The sequence below is a fragment of the Biomphalaria glabrata genome, chromosome 7 (assembly GCF_947242115.1).
Source record: "Biomphalaria glabrata chromosome 7, xgBioGlab47.1, whole genome shotgun sequence".
Classification (NCBI taxonomy): domain Eukaryota; kingdom Metazoa; phylum Mollusca; class Gastropoda; family Planorbidae; genus Biomphalaria; species Biomphalaria glabrata.
The window spans coordinates 39,855,471-39,882,482 of record NC_074717.1 but is presented as its reverse complement, the minus strand read 5'-3'; the positions used below and the strand labels follow the sequence as shown (position 1 = coordinate 39,882,482).

The following is a 27,012-nucleotide window of genomic DNA, read 5'->3' as shown; positions in this document are numbered from 1 at the left end:
GTTGAAGATAGTTTACTTCCTAGTCCAAACCTCCCGCAGGACGACGGGGGATGGGAGCGTGCAGGATTTGAACCCTCGACCATCAATAAATCCGAACGACAGTCCAGCGCGCAAACCGCACGACCAGGCAGCCATCACATGATCTGTTTATTTATTTCTCTCTGCGATCATCTTTTGGGTCTGTCCATTGGACTTACTTTATAATTTTTAGCCGTGATAGTGTATCGTCTATCGTTTCAATTTAATTGGTAGAGCATGGAATGGGTTGCCTGAATCAGCCCTTATTACGTTTTTAATACGTTTGATCTTCCACTTGCCATTCTTAGATCAAGGTGAAATGTTGCACAATTATTCAAAGTCGAAGACAACGCATGAATCATCAAAACAAACATCAACAACAAATTAATAAATCAATTACTGGTAATTTATAAATTTAAATTTTGTTTTGCATAAATAAGGGACTTCTTCCAGCAGTATTAAGATATATGGCAGTTATTTTTGTGTGGTTATTTCCCTAAGATAAGATATGTTTTCCTTCTAAAGTTTTTTTTTTAAATACTTAGCTTGCTTTTATCACTGAACGGTCGATTAATCATTAGGCCTACCCTCTGTAGCACTTATCTATATTCATACAAATTGTTCGGGTTAGCAACGCCCGCTCTTATTCCCCTGTTGCGTTTGTTAACTCTGCCTGACATTCCCAAATGCTCTGGGGCAGTCTGGGGTAAGAGTTTTAAAAATACTTAAAAAGGAGAATCTTAAAGTACAAGTGATCCGATGTCCTAGTTTTGGAAAAAACGAAACGGGGTCATAATTATAACAACAACAACAACAAAAAAACCCAACAGATTTTATGTCTTTCTTTTTTTTTCTTAAGCTTTGTAATAAAGTTGAGAGCCAGCTGATTCTCAAAATGTGTGAAATGTAGACTTTCCTATTGGAAAGTTGTTCCCTTCTCTTTGGTCTAAAAAAAAAAAAAAAAAGCCAAATTGCACATTTTGATGTGCCAGATTTTAATACATGATTTTACTAAATAATTTATTTTTAACATTTAACAAGCAAAACATTTACAAAATATACTTTTAAAAAAGACAATACCTCCATCATTAAACTTACAATATAATAAAATAATTTAAAAACAATTTTGGTTCAATTTGGACATCGAACCCGTGACACCGTCAGCTGCTGAAACAGTTGCATTTTTTGTTATTCGGCCAGCGATAAACTTATGCGATTATTTATTGTTAGGTTCACTATTTCAGACTGCACGATCTATAGGACAGATGTTTCTTTGGCCAAAGGTTAACGACCAGGGTGTCATGTGGCCAGCACAACGACCAACAGCCTTTACTTCTCAAACTAAAGTCAGGTACCCATTAGAGTTGGGTAGCGCTCAAAAAATCCCGACATTCAAAATCCCAGTCTTCACCGAGATTCGAACCCAGGACTCCAGGTTCAAAAGCCAAGGGCTTAACCACTCAGCCACCGCGCCCCATTTACGAAAACACAAAGGGACTAGTTTTGATGAGCATAAATCACGTAATTGTGGTTTCTAATCGTACTTTAAATATATACATACAAAAAATAAAACGGGAAAGTCTTTTAGTTTCTTTACTTTTTATTAGATTATTAAAACCCTTCAGGACCTTACTGTATGAGCCTACAGCACTCCACCAGCTTCCCCCCCCCCCCACAATTGCAAACGAAATATTCTTCCATCTGGGAGCGTTACAGGTAAAAGTTTGAGAAGCACTGGTCTAAACGTAGGCTATATTGAATTTCGTGAAAAAAATTGTTTTTACTCTAATTAAAAAACTATGCATTCCGGTCCATATCATGTTCATCAATTGTCATGAGAATCTGAAAATGCTGAGAATGCATTGAATACTAAACTTATAAATACCTAGACTAGTAGGCTAAATTCAATCAGAACTTGTTGGTAAAATTCACAATACCAACACAAGTACAATTAGTTGGAATCAGGGTTGGATTTATTTATGTAGAGGTTCCGGGGCAGGATTATTGTGGAAGCCCCTACAGTTTTTCGAAAGCTTTTAAAAGATCCACTTCTGAATGAAAATACTTATTATCTAAAAGCATGTTATATTTTGGAAGAAAGAAATAGAGTTCACTTTTCTTTAAAAAAAACAAACATTTAATATGCATATTTTAGTTTTAAATTTTTTTTTCTTAAATTGCGGAAACTAAGGATCTTGGTTGACTCAATGTCGTAAATCCGGAGCTGTATTTATTTATTCCAAGCATGCTGCAAACGTACACCTATTAATCACATTTTTGCCGCCATAAAAATGGGAAACAAAATGTTAAAAAAAAAACAACCTCAAAAGTTTCTGACGCGTCGAAATTTTTAAAAATCTTTTTTTTTGTGGAGGTCCCTTTCTTGTGTAATTCTCGGGGCTGTGGCCCCGCCTGCCTCCCTTAAATCTGACCCTGGTTTGCATCGTCTATTGAAATATATAATTCTGAATTTTACAATACTGAAAAAAAAAAAAGCGTAACGCCAATTTTTAATTTTAAGAATTTCTGCTGTACAGATTTAAAAGAAAATTAAATGACGTCATAGTTATAACATAATTGTGTCACAGGCCAATGCGACAGGTTTCTTATCTTATCTTATATAATACAGGTTTCATATGTAAAAAGAGTTGTCCCGGCTTGAACCTAAAGTTTGTTCAGGCTAATAAAAAAAAAATACATATCAATATGAATATATAATACCCTACGTCGCCAAACCATGCGGAACACTACGCACGCACATTTTGATTGGACAACTACATGAGGCTCTATATGGGGGTATAAGGTATACTAACATACAATAATTAATGAGCTTCTTGAGCCCTTGAATTCACTTTTATAATAGTAGGTCTATATCTATTATAATAGTATCTAGAGTATCTGGACCTGAAACTAAATATACATGTAGGCCTACAAGCAAATGTTTTTATTTAAAAAGTGGATTTAGGTCGATTAGCTATTTTGATAGCTCCATTCATACTATTTTTACATTCACGCATTCGCTTTCTTATAACATTATTATTTCGTTTAATTGTTTTCAAAACAATCTCAGTGACTATATCATTATTATAGCTTTTATATAGCGCTACTTTCATGCAGGAAGGTGGAGCTTCATTAAAGCCTCCAGGGCTGTATCTGTGACTGCTGTATTTAGCATATTTAGCTGTATTTAGCATATTGACTTGTGTGTCCATATCCCGGTCATTTATGTAATCAATATTAAGGGTTGCAAAGTGTCCTCCTACTTGTGCTTCGAACATGGAAACTATTTGGAGGTCTTTCAACTTATCCAGGTCAATGTTTTTCCTGGTAGATCCTTGAAAGGGGTATATTTTCTTCTATTAGGCAGTTGAGAGAGTTAATGGGGATAAGTTTTTCTGAAAAATTCCTCGACAACACGACTTTGTTGATAAAATATTACTTTCAAGTTGAATTTTTATTTGCTTAGTGAGGTTACCTGTGTCAAGGATGTTGCAAATGAAAATAGTCTCAAATTCGAAATAGTTTGGGTCCCACTGAAGGTAATCACTTGCACTTGTCTGAGTGATGCCTCTTGCTATTTTCCTTGACAGGGGCTTGTACTGTTGGAATTTTTTTCTGTGTTAATATCGTTGTCTAATTTTTTTACTAAATTGTCCTAAGACTAACGGTCACTAACCTAGTTAGAAAATGATAGACCTACATTGTTTCTGTATCATAAGAAAATAAAAACAACAAAAAAAAAAAAAAACGGTTTCAATTTTTTAATGTCTTAAGCCTAAGAGAAATTATATTTATAATAATTTGGATATTTTCATAATTGTAGGAATAGCCATATATTTTGGGGCACTGGCGGATCTAGTGTGTGTGTGTGGGGGGGGGGGCGGTGGTAGGGGCGATTCCCCCTCTCGGCCCACCCCTCCCTCCGATGGATTGCATCAATTCCGCCCAGAAATCACAGGTTATTAAATAATTAGTTGCATATCTATATGATAAAAGCTACTTATTGATGCATATCATAACCAATATTTATACTATATGTTTCCCCTTCTGGTATTTTGGCCGCTTCTGTGGCTGTTGGGGAATGGGGGGGGGGCGATTACAGCTACTGTCCTCCCCACACTGGATTTTAATTTGGGTGACGCGGTCCAATTTTTAAGCATAAATCATAGTTTTTTGAACAAAATTAGTTGAGAATCTTTATAATATAAGCTACTTATTGATATTTGAACGCATTTGCATCTTATGTCTCACCTTACTCTATAATCTCAAATTAAATCGTTTGTAAATATAAGATGAAAGAGGTGGCAGGGGCGATAGATGTAATCATGCCCTCCCCACCGGGAAGGACCAATACTTTTTCTTTTGTGCTATAGTTGAGAAATTACTAAATTTTGTTATAAAAAAATGTCACTAATATAAGTTATATATGCTATAAATTACATTAGTATATCGAGTTGCCCCATGCAATCATTAGCAAATAATTATAAAAAGGAGAGCGAACTCTTACAGTCTCTTACAAGATGATGTTTTCCACTGTACAGGCCCCGAGGAAAACATGACATTTTAAAACAAAATAGTTAAATATGGCGACAGAGTCTATAGAATTGTTCATGAATTTAAAGGAATTATTGAAAGAATATGCTTTGGTCAATTTAGAATTCATAAGAAATGTTCAAATAGAAGAGTAACAATTGAGATGAGTTCTGAAACCAACATTTTTATTCCTAGACGCCCTTTCCCCAACCTTTACTCAATCTGAGATTTTTCTATTGTATAAATAACGTTGGGACTATAACTCACATTTGATACTCAAATACTAAAATTTAAAAAAAAATATTAGAAGAAAATTAGTTAGAATCGAATTGGTCTACCTGATTTCTTCTCCGTCTTCCGATTTTTTTAACGCCCCCGTAAGGGGACAAAGCCGCTATTAGGTTTGTGCAAAATGTCCGTCTGTCCGTCTGTCACACTCGATCTCGAAAACTAGAAGAGATATGAAAAATATTATTTCACCATTAAATGTGGCTTTAAAAGTTTAGGTGCAACGGCTACTTTTGGTTTTCTTAAGGCAAACCGTTTAATTTATAAAATCAATTATGCAAGCGATTGTTTCATAAAAATACACCAAGTCTAAAACAATTACGTATATGTAATTTTGTTTTGTTCAGAGCTTTGTATTATAGTTCAGGAACAAAATGAAGTTACAAACAGGCGTATTGAACAAAATTAATAACTTATTTGTGAATTTCTTGTTTAATATTTTTTTTTGGCGGCGACCCTCAAATTTAAATCTTTGGAGTATCTTCTTTTTTTCAAGGAAATCCTTAATCTAAATCTGTGGAGTATCTTTTCTTTTCAAGGCAAACATCTATTTTATTTGCAATGTACTTAGGGCCTATACATTTACATAATAATTTTTTAAAGTAAAAACATAATTGAAAGGGTTTTTCTAAATTTTGCGCGCATCAAAACAGTCGAATATCTATATATATAGTTCGTCCATCGTGGTTCGATGATGACCACTTTGTCATCCAGGGGGCTGAGGGCTTTGCACTGGGGTTTTATGCCTCCTCATGTGGCTGGTGAGACCTGTGTGAGCCTGGAATGTTCGGCCGCACACTGCGCAGGTTATTCCAGCTGGAGCTAGTGTCGTTTGCCTTGCTTTTCTTCTCTGGCGTTTTTCTTCTGCCAGCGTTGTTCTCTTTTTCTCAGCAACCTGTGCGCCAGTTTTCACAGCGCGACGTCATGATGCTCTGTCATGTGCCTCTGTCTCCCAGGTGCCTGGGTCTATGCTGAACGCATTCAGAGAAGCTTTAAGGGTGTCCCTGAAGAGCTTCCTTTGACCACCTTGCGAGCGCTTTCCTTCGCTTAGTTGGCCATACAAGAGTCGTTTAGGGATGCGGTGGTCTTCCATTCTGCAGACGTGTCCTGCCCATCGCAGCTGGGACTGCATCAGGATTGTGTTGATGCTTTGCAGACCCGCTCTTCGAAGGACTTCAGTGTCTGGTATTTTGTCTTGCCTATTTACATTCAGTTTTCTATAGAGCAATGTAGGGTGGATGACGGCTCTATAGTCGAATGTCTAAAGAGTGTTTAACCCTCGTTCTGCTGGCGTCTTATTATGACCGAAAAAGCCTAAAACAAAGAGGTCTAGCTTAACATGAAGATAATATTACGATAAATCCGCGAAAAAAAAGATATACTTATACTACTTTATCTCGATTTTCACTCATACTTCAGTATCGGCCATTTATTTTATTGCCTTTTTAAATATGAATAATGAGCTGTGGATGTCATGAGAATACGTTTCTGGCAGAGAAGAACGCAAGAGGGCGCTTGGGGTCGAGGCTCCGCCTATGTGTAATATGACTACTTTTTGATATTCTCTGTCACATATATATTTATATATGTATGTATTTATACATAGGTTTAGGATTTACTGGGCGTTAGGGTTGTGAAAAAAATTCGCCCCCCCCCCTTTCAGAAGTTCAAGATCCGCTAGTGTTTTGGGGTTTCGCATCATTATTTTATGTACATAAAATCTCCTCTTTCTATCAGCTATTTTGCGATAACGTTACAATGTGAGACTTACAAGTATTTATAAATTTATATGTACACCTCTTTATATATGAAACGAATAATGTTGATTTGCATAAATATATATATATATATATATATATATATATATATATGTATGTATATATATGTGTAAAGCCAAATATATTTGTAACGAGTAAGGCTGGGTTGCAACGGACTCCATGCAATATTTGGGCTTACCTAAAAATAAAGTCTGAGGAGTTCAAAAACTCGTCCAAGGTTAGGGACGCATTTAAAAAATAAGTTTTTTTTTTCAAGCCGAATCTAAATTGCAAAAATGTTATGTTAGCTTCAAGTTCAAATCATGAGTTATCTGTTCAGTAGGGTGGGGAAGAGGTTAGGACAGTGTTTCTCAAACTGTTCAGCTTTTAGAGAGATTTGAGAGTCCATCGCTCTTTCTTACGTCATTTCTCGGTAGTCATGTACTTTCGTTCTTTTGACGTACTACCCATGAACATGACCCACAAAACAACGGACTATGACCTAACGACGATGAAGTCCTATAAAAACATACTTGCTCTTCCGTCTGCAGAGTCTCATACACTTAAGTATCGGTCCGTCCACGTCTATTTATTTTAGAGTCTTGCATATTTTAGCTTCTTGAGTTTTGAAAAACAAATTTTCATCGCGCTAATAAAGTATATAAAGTATATTAATAATTTCTTTAAAACAATTATTGTCATTTGTATCATTATATGCATACTTCGTAAGGCAAAATTTAATTGATTGTAAGGTTGTTAAGTAATTCTAAAAACAGTGGCTATTTTAAAAATAACAAAGAGATTACATGAAAGTTATGTAATTGTAAGACGTTACGATATAGTAAAGAGATTGTGCAGAAGTGAGCAATTAATTTGATAAATCTAGGCTTTCATGTACGAGCATTTATTTTATAAATCTATGCTTTCATGTACGAGCATTTATTTTATAAATCTATGCTTTCATGTACGAGCATTTATTTTATAAATCTATGCTTTCATGTACGAGCAATTAATTTTATAAATCTATGCTTTCATGTACGAGCATTTATTTTATAAAACTATGCTTTCATGTACGAGCATTTATTTTATAAAACTATGCTTTCATGTACGAGCATTTATTTTATAAATCTATATAAATCTATGCTTTCATGTACGAGCAATTAATTTTATAAATCTATGCTTTCATGTACGAGCAATTAATTGTATAAATCTATGCTTTCATGTACGAGCAATTAATTTTATAAATCTATGCTTTCATGTACGAGCATTTATTTTATAAATCTATGCTTTCATGTACGAGCATTTATTTTATAAAACTATGCTTTCATGTACGAGCATTTATTTTATAAAACTATGCTTTCATGTACGAGCATTTATTTTATAAATCTATGCTTTCATGTATGAGCATTTATTTTATAAATCTATGCTTTCATGTACGAGCATTTAATTTTATAAATCTATGCTTTCATGTACGAGCATTTATTTTATAAAACTATGCTTTCATGTACGAGCATTTATTTTATAAAACTATGCTTTCATGTACGAGCATTTATTTTATAAATCTATATAAATCTATGCTTTCATGTACGAGCAATTAATTTTATAAATCTATGCTTTCATGTACGAGCAATTAATTGTATAAATCTATGCTTTCATGTACGAGCAATTAATTTTATAAATCTATGCTTTCATGTACGAGCATTTATTTTATAAATCTATGCTTTCATGTATGAGCATTTATTTTATAAATCTATGCTTTCATGTACGAGCATTTATTTTATAAAACTATGCTTTCATGTACGAGCATTTATTTTATAAATCTATGCTTTCATGTATGAGCATTTATTTTATAAATCTATGCTTTCATGTACGAGCAATTAATTTTATAAATCTATGCTTTCATGTACGAGCAATTAATTGTATAAATCTATGCTTTCATGTACGAGCAATTAATTTTATAAATCTATGCTTTCATGTACGAGCATTTATTTTATAAATCTATGCTTTCATGTACGAGCATTTATTTTATAAAACTATGCTTTCATGTATGAGCATTTATTTTATAAATCTATGCTTTCATGTACGAGCAATTAATTTTATAAATCTATGCTTTCATGTACGAGCAATTAATTTTATAAATCTATGCTTTCATGTATGAGCATTTATTTTATAAATCTATGCTTTCATGTACGAGCAATTAATTTTATAAATCTATGCTTTCATGTACGAGCATTTATTTTATAAAACTATGCTTTCATGTACGAGCATTTATTTTATAAAACTATGCTTTCATGTACGAGCATTTATTTTATAAATCTATATAAATCTATACTTTCATGTACGAGCATTTATTTTATAAATCTATGCTTTCATGTACGAGCATTTATTTTATAAATCTATGCTTTCATGTACGAGCATTTATTTTATAAATCTATATAAATCTATGCTTTCATGTACGAGCATTTATTTTATAAAACTATGCTTTCATGTACGAGCATTTATTTTATAAAACTATGCTTTCATGTACGAGCATTTATTTTATAAATCTATATAAATCTATGCTTTCATGTACGAGCAATTAATTTTATAAATCTATGCTTTCATGTACGAGCAATTAATTTTATAAATCTATGCTTTCATGTACGAGCAATTAATTGTATAAATCTATGCTTTCATGTACGAGCAATTAATTTTATAAATCTATGCTTTCATGTACGAGCATTTATTTTATAAATCTATGCTTTCATGTACGAGCATTTATTTTATAAAACTATGCTTTCATGTATGAGCATTTATTTTATAAATCTATGCTTTCATGTACGAGCATTTATTTTATAAAACTATGCTTTCATGTACGAGCATTTATTTTATAAATCTATGCTTTCATGTATGAGCATTTATTTTATAAATCTATGCTTTCATGTACGAGCAATTAATTTTATAAATCTATGCTTTCATGTACGAGCAATTAATTTTATAAATCTATGCTTTCATGTATGAGCATTTATTTTATAAATCTATGCTTTCATGTACGAGCAATTAATTTTATAAATCTATGCTTTCATGTACGAGCATTTATTTTATAAAACTATGCTTTCATGTATGAGCATTTATTTTATAAATCTATGCTTTCATGTACGAGCATTTATTTTATAAAACTATGCTTTCATGTACGAGCATTTATTTTATAAATCTATGCTTTCATGTATGAGCATTTATTTTATAAATCTATGCTTTCATGTACGAGCAATTAATTTTATAAATCTATGCTTTCATGTACGAGCAATTAATTTTATAAATCTATGCTTTCATGTATGAGCATTTATTTTATAAATCTATGCTTTCATGTACGAGCATTTATTTTATAAAACTATGCTTTCATGTACGAGCATTTATTTTATAAATCTATATAAATCTATGCTTTCATGTACGAGCATTTATTTTATAAATCTATGCTTTCATGTACGAGCATTTATTTTATAAATCTATGCTTTCATGTACGAGCATTTATTTTATAAATCTATATAAATCTATGCTTTCATGTACGAGCAATTAATTTTATAAATCTATGCTTTCGTGTACGAGCATTTATTTTATAAATCTATGCTTTCATGTACGAGCATTTATTTTATAAATCTATGCTTTCGTGTACGAGCATTTATTTTATAAATCTATGCTTTCATGTACGAGCATTTATTTTATAAATCTATGCTTTCATGTACGAGCATTTATTTTATAAATCTATATAAATCTATGCTTTCATGTACGAGCAATTAATTTTATAAATCTATGCTTTCATGTACGAGCAATTAATTTTATAAATCTATGCTTTCATGTACGAGCAATTAATTGTATAAATCTATGCTTTCATGTACGAGCAATTAATTTTATAAATCTATGCTTTCATGTACGAGCATTTATTTTTAAATCTATGCTTTCATGTACGAGCATTTATTTTATAAAACTATGCTTTCATGTATGAGCATTTATTTTATAAATCTATGCTTTCATGTACGAGCATTTATTTTATAAAACTATGCTTTCATGTACGAGCATTTATTTTATAAATCTATGCTTTCATGTATGAGCATTTATTTTATAAATCTATGCTTTCATGTACGAGCAATTAATTTTATAAATCTATGCTTTCATGTACGAGCAATTAATTTTATAAATCTACGCTTTCATGTATGAGCATTTATTTTATAAATCTATGCTTTCATGTACGAGCAATTAATTTTATAAATCTATGCTTTCATGTACGAGCATTTATTTTATAAAACTATGCTTTCATGTACGAGCATTTATTTTATAAAACTATGCTTTCATGTACGAGCATTTATTTTATAAATCTATATAAATCTATGCTTTCATGTACGAGCATTTATTTTATAAATCTATGCTTTCATGTTCGAGCATTTATTTTATAAATCTATGCTTTCATGTACGAGCATTTATTTTATAAATCTATATAAATCTATGCTTTCATGTACGAGCAATTAATTTTATAAATCTATGCTTTCGTGTACGAGCATTTATTTTATAAATCTATGCTTTCATGTACGAGCATTTATTTTATAAAACTATGCTTTCATGTATGAGCATTTATTTTATAAATCTATGCTTTCATGTACGAGCATTTATTTTATAAAACTATGCTTTCATGTACGAGCATTTATTTTATAAATCTATGCTTTCATGTATGAGCATTTATTTTATAAATCTATGCTTTCATGTACGAGCAATTAATTTTATAAATCTATGCTTTCATGTACGAGCAATTAATTTTATAAATCTATGCTTTCATGTATGAGCATTTATTTTATAAATCTATGCTTTCATGTACGAGCATTTATTTTATAAAACTATGCTTTCATGTACGAGCATTTATTTTATAAATCTATATAAATCTATGCTTTCATGTACGAGCATTTATTTTATAAATCTATGCTTTCATGTACGAGCATTTATTTTATAAATCTATGCTTTCATGTACGAGCATTTATTTTATAAATCTATATAAATCTATGCTTTCATGTACGAGCAATTAATTTTATAAATCTATGCTTTCGTGTACGAGCATTTATTTTATAAATCTATGCTTTCATGTACGAGCATTTATTTTATAAATCTATGCTTTCGTGTACGAGCATTTATTTTATAAATCTATGCTTTCATGTACGAGCATTTATTTTATAAATCTATGCTTTCATGTACGAGCATTTATTTTATAAATCTATATAAATCTATGCTTTCATGTACGAGCAATTAATTTTATAAATCTATGCTTTCATGTACGAGCAATTAATTTTATAAATCTATGCTTTCATGTACGAGCAATTAATTGTATAAATCTATGCTTTCATGTACGAGCAATTAATTTTATAAATCTATGCTTTCATGTACGAGCATTTATTTTTAAATCTATGCTTTCATGTACGAGCATTTATTTTATAAAACTATGCTTTCATGTATGAGCATTTATTTTATAAATCTATGCTTTCATGTACGAGCATTTATTTTATAAAACTATGCTTTCATGTACGAGCATTTATTTTATAAATCTATGCTTTCATGTATGAGCATTTATTTTATAAATCTATGCTTTCATGTACGAGCAATTAATTTTATAAATCTATGCTTTCATGTACGAGCAATTAATTTTATAAATCTACGCTTTCATGTATGAGCATTTATTTTATAAATCTATGCTTTCATGTACGAGCAATTAATTTTATAAATCTATGCTTTCATGTACGAGCATTTATTTTATAAAACTATGCTTTCATGTACGAGCATTTATTTTATAAAACTATGCTTTCATGTACGAGCATTTATTTTATAAATCTATATAAATCTATGCTTTCATGTACGAGCATTTATTTTATAAATCTATGCTTTCATGTTCGAGCATTTATTTTATAAATCTATGCTTTCATGTACGAGCATTTATTTTATAAATCTATATAAATCTATGCTTTCATGTACGAGCAATTAATTTTATAAATCTATGCTTTCGTGTACGAGCATTTATTTTATAAATCTATGCTTTCATGTACGAGCATTTATTTTATAAATCTATGCTTTCGTGTACGAGCATTTATTTTATAAATCTATGCTTTCATGTACGAGCATTTATTTTATAAATCTATGCTTTCATGTACGAGCATTTATTTTATAAATCTATGCTTTCATGTATGAGCATTTATTTTATAAATCTATGCTTTCATGTACGAGCATTTATTTTATAAAACTATGCTTTCATGTACGAGCATTTATTTTATAAATCTATGCTTTCATGTATGAGCATTTATTTTATAAATCTATGCTTTCATGTACGAGCAATTAATTTTATAAATCTATGCTTTCATGTACGAGCAATTAATTTTATAAATCTATGCTTTCATGTATGAGCATTTATTTTATAAATCTATGCTTTCATGTACGAGCAATTAATTTTATAAATCTATGCTTTCATGTACGAGCATTTATTTTATAAAACTATGCTTTCATGTATGAGCATTTATTTTATAAATCTATGCTTTCATGTACGAGCATTTATTTTATAAAACTATGCTTTCATGTACGAGCATTTATTTTATAAATCTATGCTTTCATGTATGAGCATTTATTTTATAAATCTATGCTTTCATGTACGAGCAATTAATTTTATAAATCTATGCTTTCATGTACGAGCAATTAATTTTATAAATCTATGCTTTCATGTATGAGCATTTATTTTATAAATCTATGCTTTCATGTACGAGCATTTATTTTATAAAACTATGCTTTCATGTACGAGCATTTATTTTATAAATCTATATAAATCTATGCTTTCATGTACGAGCATTTATTTTATAAATCTATGCTTTCATGTACGAGCATTTATTTTATAAATCTATGCTTTCATGTACGAGCATTTATTTTATAAATCTATATAAATCTATGCTTTCATGTACGAGCAATTAATTTTATAAATCTATGCTTTCGTGTACGAGCATTTATTTTATAAATCTATGCTTTCATGTACGAGCATTTATTTTATAAATCTATGCTTTCGTGTACGAGCATTTATTTTATAAATCTATGCTTTCATGTACGAGCATTTATTTTATAAATCTATGCTTTCATGTACGAGCATTTATTTTATAAATCTATATAAATCTATGCTTTCATGTACGAGCAATTAATTTTATAAATCTATGCTTTCATGTACGAGCAATTAATTTTATAAATCTATGCTTTCATGTACGAGCAATTAATTGTATAAATCTATGCTTTCATGTACGAGCAATTAATTTTATAAATCTATGCTTTCATGTACGAGCATTTATTTTTAAATCTATGCTTTCATGTACGAGCATTTATTTTATAAAACTATGCTTTCATGTATGAGCATTTATTTTATAAATCTATGCTTTCATGTACGAGCATTTATTTTATAAAACTATGCTTTCATGTACGAGCATTTATTTTATAAATCTATGCTTTCATGTATGAGCATTTATTTTATAAATCTATGCTTTCATGTACGAGCAATTAATTTTATAAATCTATGCTTTCATGTACGAGCAATTAATTTTATAAATCTACGCTTTCATGTATGAGCATTTATTTTATAAATCTATGCTTTCATGTACGAGCAATTAATTTTATAAATCTATGCTTTCATGTACGAGCATTTATTTTATAAAACTATGCTTTCATGTACGAGCATTTATTTTATAAAACTATGCTTTCATGTACGAGCATTTATTTTATAAATCTATATAAATCTATGCTTTCATGTACGAGCATTTATTTTATAAATCTATGCTTTCATGTTCGAGCATTTATTTTATAAATCTATGCTTTCATGTACGAGCATTTATTTTATAAATCTATATAAATCTATGCTTTCATGTACGAGCAATTAATTTTATAAATCTATGCTTTCGTGTACGAGCATTTATTTTATAAATCTATGCTTTCATGTACGAGCATTTATTTTATAAAACTATGCTTTCATGTATGAGCATTTATTTTATAAATCTATGCTTTCATGTACGAGCATTTATTTTATAAAACTATGCTTTCATGTACGAGCATTTATTTTATAAATCTATGCTTTCATGTATGAGCATTTATTTTATAAATCTATGCTTTCATGTACGAGCAATTAATTTTATAAATCTATGCTTTCATGTACGAGCAATTAATTTTATAAATCTATGCTTTCATGTATGAGCATTTATTTTATAAATCTATGCTTTCATGTACGAGCATTTATTTTATAAAACTATGCTTTCATGTACGAGCATTTATTTTATAAATCTATATAAATCTATGCTTTCATGTACGAGCATTTATTTTATAAATCTATGCTTTCATGTACGAGCATTTATTTTATAAATCTATGCTTTCATGTACGAGCATTTATTTTATAAATCTATATAAATCTATGCTTTCATGTACGAGCAATTAATTTTATAAATCTATGCTTTCGTGTACGAGCATTTATTTTATAAATCTATGCTTTCATGTACGAGCATTTATTTTATAAATCTATGCTTTCGTGTACGAGCATTTATTTTATAAATCTATGCTTTCATGTACGAGCATTTATTTTATAAATCTATGCTTTCATGTACGAGCATTTATTTTATAAATCTATATAAATCTATGCTTTCATGTACGAGCAATTAATTTTATAAATCTATGCTTTCATGTACGAGCAATTAATTTTATAAATCTATGCTTTCATGTACGAGCAATTAATTGTATAAATCTATGCTTTCATGTACGAGCAATTAATTTTATAAATCTATGCTTTCATGTACGAGCATTTATTTTTAAATCTATGCTTTCATGTACGAGCATTTATTTTATAAAACTATGCTTTCATGTATGAGCATTTATTTTATAAATCTATGCTTTCATGTACGAGCATTTATTTTATAAAACTATGCTTTCATGTACGAGCATTTATTTTATAAATCTATGCTTTCATGTATGAGCATTTATTTTATAAATCTATGCTTTCATGTACGAGCAATTAATTTTATAAATCTATGCTTTCATGTACGAGCAATTAATTTTATAAATCTACGCTTTCATGTATGAGCATTTATTTTATAAATCTATGCTTTCATGTACGAGCAATTAATTTTATAAATCTATGCTTTCATGTACGAGCATTTATTTTATAAAACTATGCTTTCATGTACGAGCATTTATTTTATAAAACTATGCTTTCATGTACGAGCATTTATTTTATAAATCTATATAAATCTATGCTTTCATGTACGAGCATTTATTTTATAAATCTATGCTTTCATGTTCGAGCATTTATTTTATAAATCTATGCTTTCATGTACGAGCATTTATTTTATAAATCTATATAAATCTATGCTTTCATGTACGAGCAATTAATTTTATAAATCTATGCTTTCGTGTACGAGCATTTATTTTATAAATCTATGCTTTCATGTACGAGCATTTATTTTATAAATCTATGCTTTCGTGTACGAGCATTTATTTTATAAATCTATGCTTTCATGTACGAGCATTTATTTTATAAATCTATGCTTTCATGTACGAGCATTTATTTTATAAATCTATGCTTTCATGTACGAGCATTTATTTTATAAATCTATATAAATCTATGCTTTCATGTACGAGCAATTAATTTTATAAATCTATGCTTTCGTGTACGAGCATTTATTTTATAAATCTGTGCTTTCATGTACGAGCATTTATTTTATAAATCTATGCTTTCATGTACGAGCATTTATTTTATAAATCTATGCTTTCATGTACGAGCATTTATTTTATAAATCTATGCTTTCGTGTACGAGCATTTATTTTATAAATCTATGCTTTCATGTACGAGCATTTATTTTATAAATCTATGCTTTCATGTACGAGCATTTATTTTATAAATCTATATAAATCTATGCTTTCATGTACGAGCAATTAATTTTATAAATCTATGCTTTCGTGTACGAGCATTTATTTTATAAATCTATGCTTTCATGTACGAGCATTTATTTTATAAATCTATGCTTTCATGTACGAGCATTTATTTTATAAATCTATGCTTTCATGTACGAGCATTTATTTTATAAATCTATGCTTTCATGTACGAGCAATTATTTTATAAATCTATGCTTTCATGTACGAGCATTTATTTTATAAATCTATGCTTTCATGTATTTATTTATATTTCCAATCTATTCCTATCTAGACAGGTTCTTTAGTAACATATCAGCATGATTCTAGAAGTGACGCTCAGTGGCCTGGTGATCATATTGCTGTGTCTGTACCTCCTGGTATGGAGATGGGAGCAGAAAAGGTTTGCCCACATCCCTAAAGCCATCCCGCGGTTGCCTTTCTTTGGCAATATGCGCGAACTTGACCTCAATCAGTGTCACGTGATCATGACTGAATGGGCCCAGAGGTTCGGCCCCGTGTACAGGATCAAGGCGTTTGACGAGGAGATTCTGGTGTTGAACAGCTTCGACAGTGTCCACGACGCCCTGGTGGTCAAAGGCAGCGCCTTCGCTGGTCGCCCGCCCATGTACCGGACGGCGACCCACCAGAGAGACAAACACTCCATCGTCTGGCAGACGTATTCGGACAAACTGACCTTCTTGAGGAAGGAGGTTCTCAAATCTTTGAAGATGTACGGGGATGGCATGGACAACTTAGAACATAAGTGTGCTCCTCAGATCAAAGTTATGGTAGATACAATTACCAAACATAATGGTCAGCAGTTTGACCCCTGGGACGTCATCTATGACGCGATTTCCAATGTCATGTTGGGTTTGGTAAGTTACATTTAGGACAGTTATTATGTTTAAAAAATTCCCTAACTAGAGCTTCTTCTATTTTGTTTTTGCTTTATTGCCTTCTGAATATACACTGCTCGCGAGCTGACAAAAAATATTCTTTGTTTAACTTTCAATTTCAATTGCAACAACTGTATCCGAATTAGGTCAATTTTGATGAAACTACCAAAAGGCAAAATCTGATTGGTTACCTATCAAGGTGGGCTCGACTTCATATCCCGTTTCAATCAGAGTTGTGTTTGCTGAGCGCCTAAAAACAGCTCCCAGATACCTCCCCCCCCTTTCCCCCAGGGGTCCACAAAAGAGATTGGACAAGACCACTCTTGATTTGGTTATACCACGGAAGACGCACGATACAAAAGCAAATTTTTTTTTAAAGCGTGACAAGTTAAATTTAATTTTATGATTTTATTTTGAACACAAAATATAACGGCCAAACCATAGTTTTCAATCTCTGGCCAATCAGATATTTATTTTTCCGCAAAGATATACATATACTCTTAAATTTCTAGGAAAATCGTTTGAGCCGTTTTTGGAAATAGAGTCCAGGTTCCAACCAGTTTCAATAAGCATGTTGAACCTATGAAGAGTTTTCAACCTTATAAGAGGAAATGCAAAAGAAATGAACCAAAAAAAGTTAAATACTTAGATATATATATACAGTTTGTAAATGTGTCTTTGTGGATCTCCTTTGATTACAGAAACTGAGCGACAAATTTAATCACTTCATTAAAAGTTAGTTTGTAAATGTAACTTGTAGATCATTTGATTGCAGACACTGGACACCACATTTGACCACTCCACTCAGAAATTTAAGATGATTAAAGACATCAACTATCTGTTTAACGATACCTTTGGTGCGGGCAGTGCGCGTGAGTTGGACTTCCTTCCCTGGCTGAGTAGGCTGGGACTTCACAAGTATTCTAAGAAACTTCAAAGGGCGCTAACTATGAGAGATACTTTTTGGAACGAGGAGTTAAAACTTCTAAAGGTTTGTTTTGTGTTATGTGCATGCAGTGTTTTTTTTAAACCTCACATTTTAATTAATTAGGATATTTATATAGCACAATTATGATTTGAATCTTAACCGTCACCTATCCCTTTCTCTGTTGTACTGTTGGGGCACCATACATGACTTGTCGACCGTCTTTCTCCATTCCCCTCTGTCTTTTGCCCTGACTAAAATCTTTTTACAAAGCTTATATCAACTCTGTCTGTCTGGTAAAAGTTTGTACACGTTATTTCTCCAACACCCAATCTCGGATCAAGCTGAATTTTTGCACAATTATTTCCTTTACCTGATAACACAAGAATCAATTTAAAAATAACCAATTATTTAATTAACTATCTGTATAGACCATTGCTTCTTCCTTTTGGTGATGAAGCGCTATCGGCGTAACATGATTTTAACATATTTCTTGATTTACTTATTTATACAGGAATGTTTTTATTTATTGCTATTTTTTTGCTTTTTTATTCCATTTGGGGCCATTCTATCCACTTTGCCTTGCATAGGGCCTCAAATTAACTAAAGCCGGCCCTGCTTGGAGTAGGTTATTAGTATTAACTATATTTTATATCTGCATTTGTCATGTTCGTAATTTAGTATTTGATTTTTATTTTAAAGTAAAAGTTTTTACATTACCATCATAAATTTTGTTTGAATCTAATCTAACAGGCACGCGACGACACTGACTGCATTGTCCAGAGGCTGCTCAAACTGACCACCGACAATCAAAGCCAAGTTCATGACGTCACAGAGCTGACCGCGAAAGAAGTCTTCACAAACCTAATTCTGGCCGGTGAGTCGTGTACACGGACGGTCTCATGACGTGCGTAATATAGATCAGTGTTTCCCAAAGTGGGGTACGGGTACCCTCAGGTATTTATGTATTTTATCCGTACCCGTTTAACGTGAAGGTGTCGCGGCGTGCTATTGCAGACGATCCTTTGCTAGCAGAAATGTTTCTTTTAAATATAAAACATATTTTACCTGTTAATATTATATGAATCCATCTCTCTGTTGGTATTCTCTTTACTCTCAGCATCAACCACTTTGGTTTTTTAAAATCATTTTTACAATGAATTTCGAACATTTTCATACTCTTGTGTTATATGTGTCTTCTTCTTCTTCATCGTTCTCATTGTTATTTTGGAGTGTTCAGATGACTAGACCAATATACGAGATGAACTGCGTAGTGGTTTCCAAATCAGGGAGCTCGCCATATAGTTTTCTTTCTATTGGGGTGATTTGGAGCCAATGTCTTATACGGGCCGTTATATGTGTGATTTTCGAACATTTTCATACTCTTGTGTTATATAGCCATCTGTGAGAAATTCAAAAAGAAGCTATGCTTATTTCTACATGACAGAGTGAGTGGCTTCAGCGGGGCCAAAACCTCTTTTAGATCATTCATTGGAAGTATTAACAATGTCAAAAACTTGTTTACACGTCACGTGATAATCTACAACCAAGCGAAGACCTAAAGTCACGTAACAACTTAAACTCACGTGAAGACCTAAAGTCACGTAAAAACCTAAACTTACGTGAAGATCTAAAGTCACGTTAAACCTAAACTCACGTGAAGAACTAAAAGTCACGTAAAAACCTGAACTCACGTTGAAGACCTAAACTCGCGTAAAGACCTAAACTCACGAAAAGACCTAAACTTACGTACAGACCTAATCTCACGTAAAGAACTTAACTTATGTAAAGACCCTAACTCTCGTGAAAACCTAAACTCACATAAAAACCTAAATTCAAATGAAGACCTAAATTTGTGAGAAGACCTAAACTCACGTGAAGACCTAAACTCAATGAAAACCTAAACTCACGTAAAGACCTAAATTTGTGAAAAAACAACTTTATATTAAAGCATAAAGTCATGTGAAGCCATAGTTCTAAGTAATCCGAGTCAGTTATTTACACAACAATATACATATCTTTTTTTTACAAAGCTTATATCAGCTCACTCTGTCTATCTATCTGTTTGTCCGTCTAGTCAAAAGGTTTGTACACGCTATTTCTCCCACACCTAATCTCGGATCAAGTTGAAGCTTTGCACAATTATTCATTGACATAGACATCACATGAAGCAAAAATAACCAATTCGTCAATTAATTATTTTGTTTGATATGAAATAAGGGAAATATCTTCTACATTATTGAGAGATATAGTCGTAATGGCGAAGTTCTTTCCCTTACACAATTTTTTTTTTTTTTTTTAGATTTTTTTTTTAGATTTTGCTTGTTAGTGTTTTGCTTTATAGCACAAAAACTATTTACAGATGGAGGTCAGAAATTGAAAAAAATAAAGGGCATGACTTTGCTCAGTCTTAAACAAAAAGCTAAGTTATAATGCCAACTAGTTTACAATTGACAAAACTTCGCTTTTATTAGGGAGTCGTAAGGGGAAATGAAGACGGTCTGAAGCATAGTTTGAGGACCAAGAACATGAAAGACCCTCTTCGTACTGCTGCTTTAGCACTATCGGGATGTGTGGCTGAGTGGGGAAACACTAGTTCGAATCCCGACTTGGGCTTATTTGTATTTGAGAGCACCTAATGGCAGAACGAAACCTTCTCCCAGAAACCCTCGAGATTAGACCATAACGCTCTGAGAATGCTCTAAGCAAGAGGTTGCCAAGAAATGCCCTATTGAAATGTTATCAAAAAGAATAAAAACAAAACATCTTAGTCCGATATGCCAAATAATAACCAATGTTAAACATATTTTTTCTGCATAGAAACTGCCTTTGTAAATTGCTTTAAATCCATAATACGTTAAATACATGTACTTATTTTTTTGTAATAACAAAAATTAGACTCTATACATTTTCAGTTTTTTTTTCTGGAACGATTATTAGGTCCTACCTTGAAACTCCTACAGGACGGCTGGGAATGGCATCGGGCAGGATTCGAATCCGGGACGATCATGTCAACAGATCAATGCGCATACCATAAGACCAACAATACGAAATGGAATATCTTACACTTCTTTTTTTTTTCCTGACTAATTTGATATATAAATTGAGCTTGAAGAGATGCAGTTTACTTTTAAATTTGTTTTTTAGATAACTTATTGTAGTTGCCATTCAATTCGTCTTAATGTGTATGTAATTGTTTTTTTTTTTGTTAAACATTTTCCAGCATTAGACAAAACTCTATATTTATTTGATTTTATTGTCTGCAAGGTACGGACACCACAGCGACGGCCTTGACCTGCCTTCTGCTCATCCTAATCCACGAGCCTGACATCCAGGAGAAGATGTGGTCCGAAATTCATCAGCACGTCGGTGTCAACAGGCTGGTCACTCTGGCTGACCGCGTCCACATGCCTTACATTCAGGCCGTGCTGTTGGAGCTGCTTCGCTACACGTCGCACGTGCCACTGGCCGTGCCCCACTACACGATGTGTGACACCAGCGTCCTTGACATTCCAGTCCCTAAAAATATGACGGTAAAGCTTATGTAATAGACATCATTTTTCTAATGACTAAATATGTAAGCCTTGCAGTGTTTCCTAAACCATGTTTCAAGAAGCCTGATTATGTGTTCCACGAAATACTGGATTAATTAAATAGTAGGCCACTACGTGAATTAATCTCTCTAAAAAATAAACGCATTGCTCCACTAAATACTCAGAATGTGCAGCGTGTTCTGTGAAGGAAAAAAATTTAGGAAGCTATGCTGTATGGCAATAACTTAAATTGATAGCTATCTATAAAAGAAGTATAGTTTCCCTTTCAGACCTTGTGGTCTATAGGGCATCTGATTCTGTGGTCTACGGTTAACGAGGGTGCCATGTGGCCAGCACAACGTCCAACCGCCTTTACTTTTCCCCAACTAATGTCATGTACCCATTAGAGCTGGGTGGACTCAGAGGCGCCCAAGGATCCCGGAATAAAAACCGGGACCCCCGGTTCAGAAGCCAAGTGCCTTACCGCTCAGCCACCGCACCTCCAGCTATCTTTAGGTCAACATGAAATTAGTGTTTGAACTGAACTCATAAGAAAATGGGAACAAACCATTTTACAAACCAGGAGTTGCTTTAATTTTTTAAAAAATCTTTTTTTCCCTCTATGTTTCATTCTTTTGTAGCAAAAATACTTTGCATTTAAATGTCATGGATAGCAATATTTGAAATATCCACAATGTAGTCTCTTCCTTTTGTTCCCTATCGGTCATGTCTTGTACTTCATGATGCCAATCAAACTCAAAATCTGTTCTTTAGATACCAAGATATCATTAACCAATATTGTATAGCAGAAACAATGCATATTCATAATTAGAAAATGTATTTTATTGTATATTCTGAATAGGGATTTAAATTTTTGGTTCATAAAATTGTTAAGCCAACTATAATTGCTTGAATCATTAAAATGATCTTATCGTGTAGGTGGTTATTCTAGTACTTCTAAATATTTGTACATAAAATATGCTTATGTTTACTTCATGATAGCAGTGGAGGATCTTGAAAGGTGTCAGTGACTTGACTTTGATAGTGTTAGGAATTGAAATAGAGTAAATGGCAGTGAGCTAATGGGACTACATAAGGAAGGGAAATAATGGGGCTACATGTAGGAGGGGGATAATCAAGAATATGTAGGGAAGAAACTGCAAGATTCTGAGGTTTGAGAATGGTCGTTGCATGTTTGATTGCAAAGCGCTTGTTTTTTTTTCCTTTTATTTCTTAAGTTGCATGTTTTAGAAAATAATACCTATAATGACATTTGCTATTTGTTTTGCGTACATTTCATCAAAGCAATTCACACTGGTAGTAATTCGGTCAAGGGAGATAGCTCGTTATAACATCGTGTACTCTGTAATGTTACCCTTTCAGGTGTATATCAATCTTTGGGCACTGCATCATGACCCCGAGCACTGGCCGGAGCCCTGGACGTTTAAGCCTGAAAGGTTCCTGACTAACGATGGACAACTGCTTCCTGTAACTGACCCAGTTAGAAGAAGGTAATTAGTTGAGCACAAAACAATATTTCTTTCTGATGTCTATGCAGTAGTCTATGCAGTAGTCAGCTGATGTGATCCGACATTTTCTTTCTGTAACCCTCAAGTAACCCTCAAGTAATCCTGAATGTTGTCTTTAATTACCTATTGTATCCTCCATTCACAAATCGCTATTTTTAATGGCTTCCGAATGGGTTAGAATCCGCCAAAAGTTGTCCTTGATCTGTCTGTCTGTCCTTCCGTTTGTCAAGTTAAGATATCAAAAGCTAAGCCAGTGATATAATTTGAATAAAGTTCCTACTTTATGTTCCAATAATAAAGTGCACTAAGCATTCACATTGTGTCTAGCCCCGTCGCTTACCTTATTATGGGGATGGCCATGTGCAAAAAAGGATATTACTATTAACAAGTACTCGGTAGCAGAGGCGTAGTGAGGGGGGGGGACAAGGGGGCACGAAGCCCCGGGTGTTAATCACAGAGAGGCACCTATATATGTTCATCGTAATTGTGTGTGTGTGTGTGGGGGGGGGGCGCCAATAAAGTACCTTGGCCCGGGCGCACCATTTGTTCACTACGCCTCTGCTCGGTAGTGAGAGAAATAAAAGATCCCATTGAGTACCCTTGGCTGTAACGGTAGACATAAGAATTATTCATTAATAAATTATTATTATTTTTTACTATGACGAACGTTGTGAGTTAATGTGAGAATGAAAATTAAAACGTTAATACAAATGCGATAGTTTTTTTCGTCTTACAGATCAGATGCTGCAGCTATTTTTGGCCTTCCTGTTATAATTATTATTTTACTTTATAGTACGTCATTCTATCCAGATTTTTTTTTTGGTCAGCGTAAACTGATAAGTATTGTTTTCAAATTCATTTTTAAAACGAAATAATAATAGAAGCTTTTTGCAATATGTAGCTCCGACCAACGGTCTTCATTAACACCTCCGAAATGTAAAATCTTTTTTTTTTGATGCAAACATTATTAAACTACGTTTGTCTAAATAGTCTATGTAACTATTATTACGTAGTTATGACTTTGAAGCTAGGTAGATAGTAGTTTTATTTTCCACATGCAAATGTCAAAAGAATTTTTAATAAATAAATTTCAGAGAGCCTATGGACTCACAGCGCAAGGGGATTCTCAAAGTATTTAATGCCTAGCTCTAAAAAAATATGCTAATATTATATTTTGTATTTAGCTGTTGTATTAAAAAAACGACCTTCAGACTGTGAGTAAAATGGAACTAGACAAATTCGAATATGGTAGGTCTTTTTACGTTCATAGGTTCCTGTAGGTCCGAAAGGTCTTGAAAAGATTTTATTTTAGGCTCGCTTCTGCTATTACTTTTCCAGGTATTGGCTATTTTTGGATGTAGGCCTAAGTCAGGTAAACCAATGACTAGGCAGAATTTAAGACATTAATTAACATATTTGACTAGATGAATGACGCGTATGACGTAATCATCTTTTTCAAAGTAACGACTGTATGTTATAAGATAAGATAAGATAAGGAAGATTGGACAAAAGTTCAAAATGCAAACACAAAATAGTCAGCAAGTCGAGATGGTTTTGTAAGGCAATAGTTAAATAAGAAAACTATTTAGAAAATGTATTTGAAAAAATGGTAAGGGAGTTAATCAATAGCTGGATTGCATACTGATTAGTTTAGTTATCTAACTTTGCTGTTTTCTACTAGGTGGCTGGCACTATGTCCTCTATACCAAAGATTAAAGATATGTACAGTGTTTCACGTGATTACACAAACACAGTGCTTATTAAATAATTAGAATGTTTGTTCTACTTTACATGTTTCGGATGTTCCTTCAGACATTCTAACCCTAACTTCCCGCAGGACAACTGCGGATGGCAGCGGGACCATCAAGACGACCGAACGAAAGTCCAGTGCGCATTCCGCACGACCAGGCAGCAATTAAGTTTAAAACTAGCCGAAGCTCTGGAGTTTAAATCCTTGCAGGTGTTGAAATAGTTCTTTTGTCGGACAGTCTTTAGTCGACGCAGGTCCAATATGCGACAGGACTTTGAAATAAACAGCTGTTGGTCATTGAAGTTATCTTTTAATTAAGAGTTAGAGATCTAGTTTTTGATTTTTTTTCCAAACTTTGACCTATTAAATAAATAAGAGCATGTCATACAATGCAATCAAATTAAGAACCACCGCAACCCATAACTACTTACTTTTTTATATATCTTTCAGACTGATGACCTTTGGCGCAGGGAGAAGGGTTTGTCTGGGTGAAGCCTTAGCTAAAAATAGACTTTTCTTATTCGCCACAGCGCTTGTTCAAAGCTTCGAATTCCAGCGTGCGCCAGATGAGACCAACACGAAGCCTCAACAACTGCCGAAAATGGATCCCCGCACTTACGAGATGGGTTTGGTCCTACACCCTCAACATTACCAGCTAATAGCATTAGCCCGCTATTAAAGTCATACTATTTATTGATTCGCGCTGATGTTGTTTGTTTTAGTGAAACTTGGGACTGAACAGAACTGAGAGAATAAGACAGCGAAATATGCAAATAAATTCTGAATTGAGTCCTCAAGAAACATTCTCCTCTCCTCTTTCAAGTATCCAGCAATAGCCGAAGAGAGAGAAAGAAATGAAACATTCTTTTAGCTTTCAATTTGTTTGTTACAGTAAAAAGTCAAACATCACAAAGGATTTGGCTCAATGTTTTTAGTAGTAGAACTATTAATGTAGCGGAATGATTTTATGCCTATGTACATCTTTTTTTTTTTCAGTTTTTAAAACCAATTTATAATAACCTTGTAAACGATGGAACTCTTTAAGTGGCGGATTAATTCTATGTCAACATCTTTCTTTATATGTTATAACCGCTTTATAGATAGTGAATGCCACGCCTTTGAGAAACATAAGCATGTATATATATAGTGAGCGGCATATGAGAAGACATATAAAAAGAAGCCCAGTCATCTCCATGTAGCACAGAGAAGATCTACACTTCAATAAGTCAGAATTCAATGTCAGTTTGTATTGTGAATATTTCTGTTGTTCATTTAACGTTGTAAAAACAAAAGTAGTTTCGATGACTCATTTTGGCTAGATTTGTTAAAGTCTGTAACTTAGGTGGCTGGGTGACAGGGGCCTTGTCCTCGAGCCACAGGTTTTGGATTTTCAATAGCTGATGATTTAATTAATTTAAATAAAAATGGATAAAAAATATGCTTTTGTTTTACGCATTTTGCATGCAAAATATGGCTCATTTTGCTATGGTCCAATCTCTTTTGTGGATATGTTTATGAAGAGGGGGGTATCTGGGTGAAGGTTTCCGTGCTGCCTTTAGGCGCTCTGCAAACACAGCTCATCTCGAGTCGAGGTTCAAACTTAAACCCTGCTTGATAGGTAGCCAAGCGTTTCTGACACTCTTCCACACATCCAACAACTGATATTAATGCAAGGTTGGATTAAAGTCGATACAATGAGTACCAATATATCTTTATATTTATCACACCCCAGTTCAAGAGACCTGATTTGGTTTTTAGTTCTGTAGCGTTCGTTCGTTTCATTATCATTTAGCTGTCTAAGCGTCGGTTCAAGTCACAACTATTAATGACGACTTCAACTTTCTATGGAA

General features: G+C 32.6%; 1 protein-coding gene across 1 annotated transcript in view; it reads left to right on the top strand.

Annotated features, from left to right (window-relative positions):
* The window catches only part of LOC106067295 (steroid 17-alpha-hydroxylase/17,20 lyase-like), a 32,285-nt gene extending 5,704 nt beyond the window's left edge, over nt 1-26,581 (top strand). Inside the window, exons 2-7 of the mRNA XM_056036990.1 lie at nt 16,822-17,404; nt 18,201-18,416; nt 19,104-19,227; nt 21,618-21,883; nt 23,267-23,394; nt 25,613-26,581. Coding sequence (XP_055892965.1) covers nt 16,847-17,404; nt 18,201-18,416; nt 19,104-19,227; nt 21,618-21,883; nt 23,267-23,394; nt 25,613-25,841 — 1,521 coding nt within the window. The 5' untranslated portion in view covers nt 16,822-16,846 and the 3' untranslated portion in view covers nt 25,842-26,581. The remainder of the gene's footprint in view (nt 1-16,821; nt 17,405-18,200; nt 18,417-19,103; nt 19,228-21,617; nt 21,884-23,266; nt 23,395-25,612) is intronic.
* The last annotated feature ends 431 nt before the right edge of the window (nt 26,582-27,012 follow it).